This window comes from Notolepis coatsorum, assembly GCF_963971535.1.
Source record: "Notolepis coatsorum genome assembly, chromosome: 16".
In the NCBI taxonomy this organism is placed as follows: domain Eukaryota; kingdom Metazoa; phylum Chordata; class Actinopteri; order Aulopiformes; family Paralepididae; genus Notolepis; species Notolepis coatsorum.
In genome coordinates, this window is record NC_140180.1 from 2,891,661 (window position 1) to 2,906,495 (window position 14,835).

General features: G+C 47.5%; 1 protein-coding gene across 1 annotated transcript in view; it reads left to right on the plus strand.

Annotated features, from left to right (window-relative positions):
* Positions 1-14,835, plus strand: part of map7d3 (MAP7 domain containing 3) — a 121,943-nt gene that overhangs the window by 62,910 nt on the left and 44,198 nt on the right. The window contains exons 7-10 of the mRNA XM_084331365.1: positions 2,492-2,599; positions 3,449-3,550; positions 7,921-8,019; positions 14,225-14,341. Coding sequence (XP_084187491.1) covers positions 2,492-2,599; positions 3,449-3,550; positions 7,921-8,019; positions 14,225-14,341 — 426 coding nt within the window. The remainder of the gene's footprint in view (positions 1-2,491; positions 2,600-3,448; positions 3,551-7,920; positions 8,020-14,224; positions 14,342-14,835) is intronic.

Sequence of the window (14,835 nt, forward strand, 5' to 3'; positions counted from 1 at the left end):
CCTAACCAGTGTCTCCCCCCACGCTGTACTGTCTCCTAACCCAGTGTCTCCCCCCACGCTGTACTGTCTCCTAACCCTGTGTCTCCCCCCACGCTGTCCCCCCCTCCTCCCTGTCCTGTCTCCTAACCCAGTGTCTCCCCCCACGCTGTCCCCCCCCCCTCCCTGTCCTGTGTCCTAACCCAGTGTCTCCCCCCACGCTGTCCCCCCCTCCTCCCTGTCCTGTGTCCTAACCCAGTGTCTCCCCCACGCTGTCCCCCCCTCCTCCCCTGTACTGTCCTAACCCAGTGTCTCCCCCCACGCTGTCCCCCCCCCTCCCTGTCCTGTGTCCTAACCCAGTGTCTCCCCCTCCTCCCTGTCCTGTGTCCTAACCCAGTGTCTCCCCCTCCTCCCTGTCCTGTGTCTTACCCAGTGTCTCCCCCCACGCTGTCCCCCCCCTCCCTGTCCTGTGTCCTAACCCAGTGTCTCCCCCCACGCTGTCCCCCCCCCTCCCTGTCCTGTGTCCTAACCCAGTGTCTCCCCCCACGCTGTCCCCCCTCCTCCCTGTCCTGTGTCCTAACCCAGTGTCTCCCCCTCCTCCCTGTACTGTGTCTCCCCCCACGCTGTCCCCCCCCTCCCTGTACTGTCTCCTAACCCAGGGTCTCCCCCCACGCTGTCCCCCCCTCCTCCCTGTCCTGTGTCCTAACCCAGTGTCTCCCCTCCTCCCTGTACTGTGTCTCCCCCCACGCTGCCCCCCCCCTCCCTGTACTGTCTCCTAACCCAGTGTCTCCCCCCACGCTGTCCCCCCCCCTCCCTGTCCTGTGTCCTAACCCAGTGTCTCCCCCTCCCTGTACTGTCTCCTAACCCAGTGTCCCCCCCCCTCCTCCCTGTCCTGTGTCCTAACCCAGTGTCTCCCAGTCTCCCGCCCCCCCCCCCCCCCCTCCTCCCTGTACTGTCTCCTAACCCAGTGGTTCTCAACCTTTTTGCTTTACGGCCACTATATTGACCCACCAACATAGTTGATAGAATGGTGATCTTTGACACAAAGTGTTTTTATTTACCCTTTTTCAGGCTATTTAAATTGATTAATTATTGGAGGAGGGCTTTAAATGTGTGTGTATTAGGGGTGTAAAGGTACACGTATCCGTACCGAACCGTTTCAGTGTGTACCGTACCGAACGGCTGTGCTGTGTACCGAACTAATACAACGGTATGTTAACCACTAACGACCGCCCACCGGGGGCTGTTTTTTTTCCACAATCTAATATAATTATTATTGTTTTTTAAAGAAATTCGATTATTAATTTCAATATAGATTATTCGTTGACGGCCCTACAAGTACAATTAGTTACTGCACACTACATCACCCCTGAGTGGAACATGGAAAGCCCAAACTTTCCCCCACTGTACCGAAAACCCGTACCGAACCTTGACTTCAAAACCGAGGTAACGGAACGTAGACCAAATGCGTCCACATTTTTATAGGATTCTATCACATTTTCATAACGATAGCGAATATTACCGTTTTCATTGAGGTTTCTTACAAATTAACGATGCTTTATGTTGTCCTTTATATGCAGATTATCAATAAAATCTTAAATTGTACCATATGTCCCCCTTTAGACAACATATGTAACGCTACCAGCGCACTTTTGTTAAGATAATTAGTTTACCATTCGCGGTCGCTATACTGAGGCCGCAGTAATAGTTTACCGCTGTTCAGATCACATCGAAGAATAGACACATCCCAGTGACCTGTGACCTGTGCTAAGGATCCTGGGAAGTGTATTGTTGTAGTTTTCAACATTTTCACCTTTTAATTTTAAACCAATGCTGCCATCTACTGACAACAGAAAGTGTTGTCTAATCGTCACCTTGAGAGTCACTTCCGTATACAGCGTCGCCCGAAACCCATTCTAGAGATTCCCACTTTTTACTGGGAATGGGGCGTGGCCGTATTTGGTCCCAGACAATAAGAGTGGCTGCGATTGGTCACTGTGACGTTACGTACCGTACCGTGGTTTTTGTGTACCGTTACACCCCTAGTGTGTATACATATTATATGTATTGCAAAAATATATACAAATGCTAGAAATATGTAAAAATAGATCATCAATGTTTTATAATGGTTGGAATATGTATATCTATATATATATCGGTACCAAATACCAATCAATTTGGACACACTTACTCATTGAACAGAAGGTGCGTCCAACCCTTTCACTGGTACTGTATATATACCAACAATTATAAACATGATGTCTTTTTTTATATATTTTTGCAACCCCCAAATTCTTCCAGACTCCCAGCTTGAGAACCACTGTCCCCACCCGCCAACCTCTCTACGTTGCAGTCCACAACACGGAGGAATGGCAATTTGTCATTCATTAGCCAGAGATCAGATATATATATATAATATATATCATGATGTTTTGAAACGAGTGTTTTGCGAGACCTGGCCGCTGGTTGAACTGTCGACTGCCTGGAACAAACACCCAGCTTCTCGCCCTCCTAGTGAACGCTGACCCACTTCCTCCTCCTCCTCCTCGTGTCCCGGGACTCGACACACAGGCTCACTGGAGCACAGAGAGGGAGAGAGGGCGGGCGAGACGGAGAGACACGGGTAAACCAGACTCTGGTCACAGCCAATGACAAATCAGCAGCATGATATCCTGATTCAGCCGTTGACTCTGCCCGCCGTAGAGACAGCAGCGATCTGTTCACCCGTCGGCACCACCCGTCTCACCCCTGCCTCGCCACGACAGGCTGCTTCTCTGTGTGATTCTGCCTGGTGTGTGATTTAAAGGGAAAGCAGTGTTTCCGACTGCAGTGATGATAATGATAACAATCACCATCGTGGGTTCAATCATATCTTCTTTCCACAGCTTCCTTTTCCTGGAGGCCCAGCGGCCAGACCGGTTTACTGCTCCGATAATGATTCTTCTCTCTCTCCCTGTCTGTCTGTCTCTCCTCTCTGTTTATCTCTCTCCCCTCTCCTCCCTCTCTGTCTCTCCTCTCTGTCTTTTTCTCTCTCTCCTCTCTATCCCTCTCTCCTCTGCTTGTCTCTCTCTGTCTCTCCCTCCCTCTCTCCTCTCTGTCTCTCTCACCTCTCCTCTCTCTCTGTCTCTCTCTCCCCTCTCTCTCCCCCTCTGTCTGTCTTTCTCTCTCCTCTTTTCTCATTATCTCTCTCCCTCTTGTCTTTTTCTCTCTCTCTCTCTGTCTCTCTCTCTCTCTCTCTCTCTCTCTCTCTCTCTCTCTCTCTCTCTCTCTCTCTCTCTCTCTCTCTCTCTCTCTCTCTCTCTCTCTCTCTCTCTCTCTCTCTCTCTCTTTGTCTCTCTCTCTTTGTGTTTACATCACTATGTCTCTCGTCCCCAGGGTTATGAATACCTCTGGTTTCCTCTCTGCTGAAGCCGAGCTGTGTGTTGTGTTGTCATCCAGAGTCACTGTGCTGTTTCATCATCTGGTCTCTCAGGTGTTAAGCGGAGGAGTTCATCTTGTAACCGGTTGCCTAGCGACAGCAAAGCTGCTGAAGCTGCTAAGGACGATGGCAAAAAGCCACAGAGGGACCAGACAGGTGCACAACAGACCCCCCCCCCCCCGCCTCCCCTCACACAACAAAGTTCTCAAACATAGAAAACTGCGTTCCATAACCTGTCTATAGATGGAGGTTAGGAGCTACTGACCCAGTGGGTTCATCGAGCATAGCTGCAACTCTGACGGCTCTACAGGCAGCGTGACGGATCTATAGTGCGGCTATGAGCTAATTGTAGCCAGAGGGGCGTTCACTTGGCAGCCTTTAAAGTCAACAGTGTAGCGGTGCTTAGGGGGACATCCAGTACATCTCTGTAGATTTAAATCAACAGTGTAACGGTGCTAGTTACAGTCGGATTTAAATCAACAGTGTAACGGTGCTAGTTACAGTCACAGATTTAAATCAACAGTGTAACGGTGCTAGTTACAGTCAGATTTAAATCAACTGTGACGGTGCTAGTTACAGTCAGATTTAAATCAACAGTGTAACGGTGCTAGTTACAGTCAGATTTAAATCAACAGTGTAACGGTGCTAGTTACAGTCACAGATTTAAATCAACTGTAACGGTGCTAGTTACAGTCGGATTTAAATCAACAGTGTAACGGTGCTAGTTACAGTCACAGATTTAAATCAACAGTGTAACGGTGCTAGTTACAGTCAGATTTAAATCAACAGTGTAACGGTGCTAGTTACAGTCAGATTTAAATCAACAGTGTGACGGTGCTAGTTACAGTCAGATTTAAATCAACAGTGTGACGGTGCTAGTTACAGTCAGATTTAAATCAACAGTGTAACGGTGCTAGTTACAGTCAGATTTAAATCAACAGTGTAACGGTGCTAGTTACAGTCAGATTTAAATCAACAGTGTAACGGTGCTAGTTACAGTCAGATTTAAATCAACAGTGTAGCGGTGCTAGTTACAGTCAGATTTAAATCAACAGTGTGACGGTGCTAGTTACAGTCAGATTTAAATCAACAGTGTACCGGTGCTAGTTGCAGTCAGATTTAAATCAACAGTGTGACGGTGCTAGTTACAGTCAGATTTAAATCAACAGTGTGACGGTGCTAGTTACAGTCAGATTTAAATCAACAGTGTAACGGTGCTAGTTACAGTCAGATTTAAATCAACAGTGTGACGGTGCTAGTTACAGTCAGATTTAAATCAACAGTGTAACAGTGCTAGTTACAGTCAGATTTAAATCAACAGTGTAACGGTGCTAGTTACAGTCACAGATTTAAATCAACAGTGTAACAGTGCTAGTTACAGTCGGATTTAAATCAACAGTGTGACGGTGCTAGTTACAGTCACAGATTTAAATCAACAGTGTAACGGTGCTAGTTACAGTCTCAGATTTAAATCAACAGTATAACGGTGCTAGTTACAGTCAGATTTAAATCAACAGTGTAACGGTGCTAGTTACAGTCACAGATTTAAATCAACAGTGTAACGGTGCTAGTTACAGTCAGATTTAAATCAACAGTGTAACGGTGCTAGTTACAGTCAGATTTAAATCAACAGTGTAACGGTGCTAGTTACAGTCAGATTTAAATCAACAGTGTAACGGTGCTAGTTGCAGTCACAGATTTAAATCAACAGTGTAACAGTGCTAGTTACAGTCAGATTTAAATCAACAGTGTGACGGTGCTAGTTACAGTCAGATTTAAATCAACAGTGTAACGGTGCTAGTTACAGTCAGATTTAAATCAACAGTGTAACGGTGCTAGTTGCAGTCAGCTTTAAATCAACAGTGTGACGGTGCTAGTTGCAGTCAGATTTAAATCAACAGTGTAACGGTGCTAGTTACAGTCCGATTTAAATCAACAGTGTAACGGTGCTAGTTACAGTCAGATTTAAATCAACAGTGTAACGGTGCTAGTTACAGTCTGATTTAAATCAACAGTGTAACAGTGCTAGTTACAGTCAGATTTAAATCAACAGTGTAACGGTGCTAGTTACAGTCTGATTTAAATCAACAGTGTAACGGTGCTAGTTACAGTCAGATTTAAATCAACAGTGTAACGGTGCTAGTTACAGTCAGATTTAAATCAACAGTGTAACGGTGCTAGTTACAGTCAGATTTAAATCAACAGTGTAACGGTGCTAGTTACAGTCGGATTTAAATCAACAGTGTAACGGTGCTAGTTACAGTCAGATTTAAATCAACAGTGTAACGGTGCTAGTTACAGTCAGATTTAAATCAACAGTGTAACGGTGCTAGTTACAGTCAGATTTAAATCAACAGTGTAACGGTGCTAGTTACAGTCAGATTTAAATCAACAGTGTAACGGTGCTAGTTACAGTCAGATTTAAATCAACAGTGTAACGGTGCTAGTTACAGTCAGATTTAAATCAACAGTGTAACGGTGCTAGTTGCAGTCACAGATTTAAATCAACAGTGTAACAGTGCTAGTTACAGTCAGATTTAAATCAACAGTGTGACGGTGCTAGTTACAGTCAGATTTAAATCAACAGTGTAACGGTGCTAGTTACAGTCAGATTTAAATCAACAGTGTAACGGTGCTAGTTGCAGTCAGCTTTAAATCAACAGTGTGACGGTGCTAGTTGCAGTCAGATTTAAATCAACAGTGTAACGGTGCTAGTTACAGTCCGATTTAAATCAACAGTGTAACGGTGCTAGTTACAGTCAGATTTAAATCAACAGTGTAACGGTGCTAGTTACAGTCTGATTTAAATCAACAGTGTAACAGTGCTAGTTACAGTCAGATTTAAATCAACAGTGTAACGGTGCTAGTTACAGTCTGATTTAAATCAACAGTGTAACGGTGCTAGTTACAGTCAGATTTAAATCAACAGTGTAACGGTGCTAGTTACAGTCAGATTTAAATCAACAGTGTAACGGTGCTAGTTACAGTCAGATTTAAATCAACAGTGTAACGGTGCTAGTTACAGTCGGATTTAAATCAACAGTGTAACGGTGCTAGTTACAGTCAGATTTAAATCAACAGTGTAACGGTGCTAGTTACAGTCAGATTTAAATCAACAGTGTAACGGTGCTAGTTACAGTCAGATTTAAATCAACAGTGTAACGGTGCTAGTTACAGTCAGATTTAAATCAACAGTGTAACGGTGCTAGTTACAGTCAGATTTAAATCAACAATGTAACGGTGCTAGTTACAGTCAGATTTAAATCAACAGTGTAACGGTGCTAGTTACAGTCACAGATTTAAATCAACAGTGTAACGGTGCTAGTTACAGTCACAGATTTAAATCAACAGTGTAACGGTGCTAGTTACAGTCAGATTTAAATCAACAGTGTAACGGTGCTAGTTACAGTCGGATTTAAATCAACAGTGTAACGGTGCTAGTTACAGTCAGATTTAAATCAACAATGTAACGGTGCTAGTTACAGTCAGATTTAAATCAACAGTGTAACGGTGCTAGTTACAGTCACAGATTTAAATCAACAGTGTAACGGTGCTAGTTACAGTCAGATTTAAATCAACAGTGTAACGGTGCTAGTTACAGTCGGATTTAAATCAACGGTCCTGCACATTTAAACTATTGATAAGAATAGAGACCGTTGTGTATTTGGATGCAGTCTTATTGGATTGGTAATAACATAATAACAAACAAGATGAGATAATATTGGATCTTTATTGATCCCCTTTAGGGGAAATTTGGGGCGTCATAGCAGAATGAGGCAGAGGGGGGGTACAGGTGTGGGCAGGGTAATGGCAGAAAGACGATATATAAGCAATACAATTAAATCTGAATTAAAAAATACAAGACAAATAGACAGTGTTAACAATATAACTAACTCTGAATATAAAAATATGAGTGTAAAAGAAACGGTGTAAACAATATATTTAATTAGTGGTGAAGACGAGTACAAGGGTACGCGGGGGACTTCCCATCGCTGTACCAGACCGGCTGTAACCATCATAGATATATATAAACACTAGATGGCTCAAGGCGGAGTCTCCCCCGTAGTTCACCGGCGGCCATCTTGCTTGAGTGGACTACTGCTTTAAGGTGATGATCTGCACAAACAAAAATACTCTTAAACTTGCTGAAATCTTGACGGATTTACAAACGGTTTGGTTTATTACAAACGTTATTAACATGGCTATGATTCTTGTTTGGACGAATTATTATTTTTTTTTTTTATATATGAAAGTCCATTATAAGTACGCAGTATGATAACTACATCTCTAACGTTTTTAACAAACCAAACGGTTGAAAATTGACCACGCTATGGTTATTTCAATAGTACATGCACCATAGACACGCATGTTGTGAGCGGGCGTGCTCCACCCACACAAGATGGCCGCCATGTGGCAAACGTCTGTCTCCGTTGGTCTCCGTTGGCCAGCAGCGTGGGTGAGTCATCTAGTGATATATATATATATATATATATCTATGATAACCAGACTCTGACTCTTATCCATAGGCCCCTCCCTGAAGAAAAGAAGCTCCTCCCTCTCGAGAGTAGGTGGAGGCAGAGCGCAGAGCCCCGCCGTGTCTGATAAGGGGACGACAGACCATCAAGGTGGCTAGCATGAACACACGGATCACCCGTCTCCTAACGCCCGTCTGCATCACTCTGTGAATAATAACCAGCATGCACCTCTCTGATGTTCACCCGCTCGCCGGGACGGCTCGGGTTCGAGCCCCTACGCGGTGCTTTTGTTGTAGGGATGGGCAAAAATGTGACATAATCAATAGGGATGGGTACCTTTCACATTTGAACCGATACCGGTACCAGTACCTGTGAATCGATACCGGTACCCAACGGTACCTTTTTTCTGTACTTTAGTCTCAATACATTTAATTTACCTACCTCAGTCGTAAAAAAAAAAATCCAAACTTCAAATAACTACAATTTAGACAGTTTTCGGCTTGTCATTGCTCCGACTGCTTTGTTGTTGAATCAAGTCAAATCCTAGGTAAGCATATTTTGTGCGTGTGAACGTTGACATGAAAAGAAAAAAGTTTTTTTTTTCTCACTTGATTAGATACTCGGTAGTACCGACGTGTTTCGGTTCGGTACCTCAAAAGTACCGAATTCGGTACCCATCCCTAATAATCAATCAATCAAACGAGCGAGCGAGCCAGCTGCTGTCATTGCTAACGGCTAACGCCAGCGGACCAGGCTGTAGCGTATTTCCGGGGGAACAAAAAAGCATTAATTATGAATGTCACAATCACTGACGCTTGAAACGTGTGAACTCGGTGAAACGACAACATGGACGAAACGTACAAAAGCGTTCTCCCAGCTGTTGTTCTCCGACTGTCGTGCTAGCTGGCTAGCTGGCGAGCTGTGCCCAGCGTGCCCACGTTCAGCAGAGTTAACCCTTTCACTGCCACACGACAGCCGGTTAACTTTCACTGTGACAATACAGAAGGTTAGCCCTTTACTATCACACAACCGACGGCGATGCTCCATCATTAGCATCATTAGCTCCGCATTTGCGGAGCTAATGATGCTAAATGATGGAGCATCGTTGTCGGTTGTGTGATAGTAAAGGGCTAACCTTCTGTCGTGTGGCAGTGAAAGGGTTAATAAGGGTCCCCTCTCGATACACCCACACAGTGTAGGTGCCCGGTAAAAACAAGGACAAAAAAAAATCAAAAATCCAGGAAAAACAATATTAGCGTAAACTATTTAGATTTTAACGACTATTCGGAATAAATCTATGCCCATCCCTACTTTGTTGCTGTGCGATAACCGTTGTGTTCTGAGTCCGTCCAAGCGGAGGCTCGCCTTGCCCTCTCTTCTTCTTCACAGGCGCCCGCTCTCTTTCAGCCACGCGCTCTCCCTCCGCTGCCTCTTCTAACCAAGACTAAACCCTCTTCGTCTCCCGTAGGAGGAGCGCTGCGCTGACATCTCCAGGCCTCTCTAACCTCTCTCTCTCTCTCTCCGCCCGTCCGTCTCTCTACCAGTTCTCTACCTGGATGGTGTCGTGTGCCTCTCTCTCGCGGCTGATCTTGTTCTAACCTCTCTGGCTCTCTCCCTCTCTCTCTCTCTCTCTTGGTCGTTGTTTGTCGTCTCTCGCTCTAGGAATGGCTGCTCCTTTGTGCCGCGCGGCCTGCTGTGCCCACTAACTAACACACGGCGTCTTGTTGTTGATTGGTCACAATGTGCCGGTTGTTGTGGCGCTCCTCCTCTTAGATGACGTGAGAGCTGGCTGTGTCTCGCAGGGTCTCGTGCCTCGCTGTGGTGGCGGGTGGCGGTGCCCTGCTCCAGTCACTGGCCCCCGCCCGCCCGCCGGGGCACATCTCGGTGTATCTGCGGGCTATTAGAAAGTCTTAAAAAGACTAATTCTCAATTTAAGGCCTTAAAAAGGTATTCGAAATCTAAAAAAAAAATCTGAAATAGAATTTATGATTTTTTTTTCTTTTTTTTCTACTTTTTCTCCCCATTTTCTATTTTTCTCCCATCCCAATTTCGTATTGTCCAATTCTACCCTCCCCTGTCTCGAACGTTGTTAGACCATGCCTCCCACTGGTCGGCTGCAATGTGGACGAAGCCTTGCATCACGTGTCCCCTCCGGTACTCGAGGAGGCAGCCGTCGCATCTTTTCACCTGCGCAGCTCGATCTCTCAGTGGCGAGGAGTAACGCGTGGGAGGCTCACGCTGCCCCCGATACTTCCTGATTCTGCTGTACAGGCGCACCAACCGACCTGTAGGAGTCTCTGTCCACAACGTCCGATCTCCACCCTCCGGCTTTCCCACCCCCTAATACTGCCAATGTGTATTAGTGCGGACGACCAGCCAAGCCGGAAGCAACGCCGAGAGCTGGGCTCGAACCCAGCATCTCCTGCGTTAGTGGCGAGCGCCTTGCCCACTGCGCCACTTAGCCGCCAAATCTTTTTATGAAATCTGAAATTTCATAGGTATTACATTTTTGGGGGGCAGCCCAGTTGTCGGGAGATTAACCCTTTCACTACCACACTACCAATATTAAATACATACAGTATGTAATGTTTTTGTATTCAAGCGGGGCTACCGGGAGCTTGCATGGCACGTACAATCATTTAAATTGGCATGCAAGTGCAGCCGCCAGTTCAGTGTCTTCTATGCGTTTTTGCTAGTATGGTTGTGAAATTGGTATTACATTTGGCTCTAAGTGGTCTTAAAAAGGTCTTAAAAAGGTCTTAAAAGTCTTAAATGTAACCCGCAGTTACCCTGAATCTGTTCTGCTTGTTAACCGCTTCTTGTAACATTGTTTCTGTCCTGTAATCCATGTCTAACTGTTCAAACGACGAGTTGTAACATTGTTTCTGTCCTGTAATCCATGTCTAACTGTTCAAACGACGAGTTGTAACATTGTTTCTGTCCTGTAATCCATGTCTAACTGTTCAAACGACGAGTTGTAACATTGTTTCTGTCCTGTAATCCATGTCTAACTGTTCAAACAACGAGTTGTAACATTGTTTCTGTCCTGTAATCCATGTCTAACTGTTCAAACGACGAGTTGTAACATTGTTTCCGTCCTGTAATCCACGTCAACCTGTGTCTTCAAACGACGAGTTGTAACATTGTTTCCGTCCTGTGCCTAACACCAGGTATATTACATGTGTATCTTGTGAGACGAGGCTGTGCACTACAGCCCACATGTTTTGTGTGTGTATCTAGTAAACTGACTACTTATACTCAGCCAAACCCTCCACAGACAGCCCCCTCTGTCGGACAATGAGGATCGCTTATTGTACCCGTACGGCCCCCCCCCCCCACTCACCACTCCATCGCCATAACTACAACCATAACCGTGGCCTTGACTAATAAACCATCCGTAACAACTGGTCCCAGAGCAGCGTTGTCGTGCCGCCTGCAGCTTAACAGACGGGCCTGTCTGCAGCAGATGTCCTCTCTCTCTCCGTCAGGCCTCAGGGAGGAGGAGGAGGAGGAGGAGAGCGATGCGACTCCCGTCAGTCTCTCCGTCTGAAGTGCCCATGTTTAGGGACACGGGAGGGACTGCGTTACCCTCGAGACGTCACCCATAACTCTTGTCTGTGTTGGTTTCCTACCTTGTAACCCCCCCCCCCCCCCCCCCCCCCGTAAGGAGTCACAGGGGGAGGTGTCGTTTCTTTAGTTTTATTTTGTAAACAAGAGCTCTTTTGTTTCTACCGTTATATATCCAGGCCCACTATTGTGCCACACGCCTCGATACGGTCCGTTGTTGTTGTGTGTTAAAAGGACACTCCTCAACATTTACATCAGAACTGAGAAAGGTGGATGAGTGCATCTCTAAGATTGATATCAGTTCCATCTCTTGTGTCCAGTGGCCACAGAGAGAGGTCCATCTGCATGCTAACCTAGCTTAGCACAAGGACTGGAAGCAGCTAACCTAGCTTAGCACAAGGACTGGGAGCAGCTAACCTAGCTTAGCACAAGGACTGGGAGCAGCTAACCTAGCTTAGCACAAGGACTGGAAGCAGTGGGGAGCAGCTAACCTAGCTTAGCACAAGGACTGGAAGCAGTGGGGAGCAGCTAACCTAGCTTAGCACAAGGACTGGAAGCAGTGGGGAGCAGCTAACCTAGCTTAGCACAAGGACTGGAAGCAGTAGGGAGCAGCTAGCCTAGCTTAGCACAAGGACTGGAAGCAGTGGGGAGCAGCTAGCCTAGCTTAGCACAAGGACTGGAAGCAGTGGGGGAGCAGCTAGCCTAGCTTAGCACAAGGACTGGAAGCAGTGGGGAGCAGCTAGCCTAGCTTAGCACAAGGACTGGAAGCAGTGGGGAGCAGCTAGCCTAGCTTAGCACAAGGACTGGAAGCAGTGGGGAGCAGCTAGCCTAGCTTAGCACAAGGACTGGAAGCAGTAGGGAGCAGCTAGCCTAGCTTAGCACAAGGACTGGAAGCAGTAGGGAGCAGCTAGCCTAGCTTAGCACAAGGACTGGAAGCAGTGTGGAGCAGCTAGCCTAGCTTAGCACAAGGACTGGAAGCAGTGTGGAGCAGCTAGCCTAGCTTAGCACAAGGACTGGAAGCAGTAGGGAGCAGCTAGCCTAGCTTAGCACAAGGACTGGAAGCAGTGGGGAGCAGCTAGCCTAGCTTAGCACAAGGACTGGAAGCAGTGGGGAGCAGCTAGCCTAGCTTAGCACAAGGACTGGAAGCAGTAGGGAGCAGCTAGCTTAGCACAAGGACTGGAAGCAGTAGGGAGCAGCTAGCTTAGCACAAGGACTGGAAGCAGTGGGGAGCAGCTAGCCTAGCTTAGCACAAGGACTGGAAGCAGTGGGGAGCAGCTAGCTTAGCACAAGGACTGGAAGCAGTGGGGAGCAGCTAGCCTAGCTTAGCACAAGGACTGGAAGCAGTGGGGAGCAGCTAGCCTAGCTTAGCACAAGGACTGGAAGCAGTGGGGAGCAGCTAGCCTAGCTTAGCACAAGGACTGGAAGCAGTGGGGAGCAGCTAGCCTAGCTTAGCACAAGGACTGGAAGCAGTAGGGAGCAGCTAGCCTAGCTTAGCACAAGGACTGGAAGCAGTAGGGAGCAGCTAGCCTAGCTTAGCACAAGGACTGGAATCAGTGGGGAGCAGCTAGCCTAGCTTAGCACAAGGACTGGAAGCAGTGGGGAGCAGCTAGCCTAGCTTAGCACAAGGACTGGAAGCAGTAGGGAGCAGCTAACCTAGCTTAGCACAAGGACTGGAAGCAGTAGGGAGCAGCTAGCCTAGCTTAGCACAAGGACTGGAAGCAGTAGGGAGCAGCTAGCCTAGCTTAGCACAAGGACTGGAATCAGTGGGGAGCAGCTAGCCTAGCTTAGCACAAGGACTGGAAGCAGTGGGGAGCAGCTAGCCTAGCTTAGCACAAGGACTGGAAGCAGTGGGGGAGCAGCTAGCCTAGCTTAGCACAAGGACTGGAAGCAGTAGGGAGCAGCTAGCCTAGCTTAGCACAAGGACTGGAAGCAGTGGGGGAGCAGCTAGCCTAGCTTAGCACAAGGACTGGAAGCAGTGGGGGAGCAGCTAGCCTAGCTTAGCACAAGGACTGGAAGCAGTGGGGAGCAGCTAGCCTAGCTTGGTCAAAAGTGAAGAAATCAATATCAATCTATCTCATCTGACTGGGAGAATATGGCAAATTAGTGTACTGTCCAAAATGTTGGGAGTGTTCCTTTAAGCGAGGCCTGGCAGCCAGTCCTCTACATTCTGACACTAAAATGTGTGTCCCGTTGTTCTAAGCGGTGGAAACAAAAGAGCACATGCCTGGTCATAATCTGGTCATAATCACCCTCCTTTTTAGTCGTTCCTGGGTTTCTCCCCCCTCCCCTCCCCTCCCCTCCCCTCCCAGTAAGTAACATTAGCGCTCCTCTCCCGTCTAGGGAGCTCACTAACCCCCCCCCCCTCCCTCCCCAGCACGCCCCCCTGCCTGCATCAGGGAACTACTGATTTGACCTCATTGTCCTTCTCTGTGATCATGGTCTTCTTCAGTTAACGGCACAATCATCTCTCCGGTCTGTCCGTGTCTCGATCCTCTTCCATGGCCTCCTCCTCACGTTAGCATCTCTCGAAGGACGAGTTGAAGGACGGCGTCGACGAGGAACCATCGGAGACTATTGAGACACAACCTTTGGTTCTTTTTTGTTTTGTTTGTTGATTCTCTCCCACTGTTTAAAAAAAGGAAAATCACATGGTGACCCTTCCGACTTTTACTCATCCACCCCCCACCCACCCCCCCCTTCTTTGTGTTCTCCCCCACACCCCCTCTTTCTTCTTGGCCTTCCTTTTTGTTTTTCCTCGGGTTGGTTTTTCTTTGGGTCGTGTTTGTAGCTCGCAAGCTGCTGGCGGACGGAGCGTTCCTCAGTCGCCTGCTCACCCCCACCCAGGCCTCACTAGCTAGGAGCAAGAGCGCCGCCGCCCTGTCCGCGGATGGAGCCGACGCCCCAGGTAACCTCCACTGAGGAGAGACGGATCCCCCCCCCCTACCCACCCCAAACACGGTCCCCCCCCCCCCCCCGCCCCTCTCCTCCTTCCTCGGTGCCACGGCGTTAGCAGAAAGACGTTAGTTCCCTGTGAAGTGACCTTTGTGTCCCCCTAACACACACACTCTCCCCCCGCCTCTCGGTAGCCCCTAACGCACTCTCCCTCACCGCAGCCGCTGGATTCTCTCAATTCTCTCGCGGCAAACTGTGGCCTCAGTGTTGACGATAATAATAATAATGTACTTTATTTATATAGCACCTTTTCACACAGGGATTGCAGCCCAAAGTGCTTCACGGCAGTAATGTAGACGTGTAAATTGACTGCATTTATATAAACGGCTTTTATCCAAATTCACACACAGACCGCGGAGGTGCCGACCTGCTCTTCGGGAGCAGTTAGGGGTTAAGTGTCTTGCTCAAGGACACTCGGTGACACGCTGAAGCGGGAATCGAACCGGA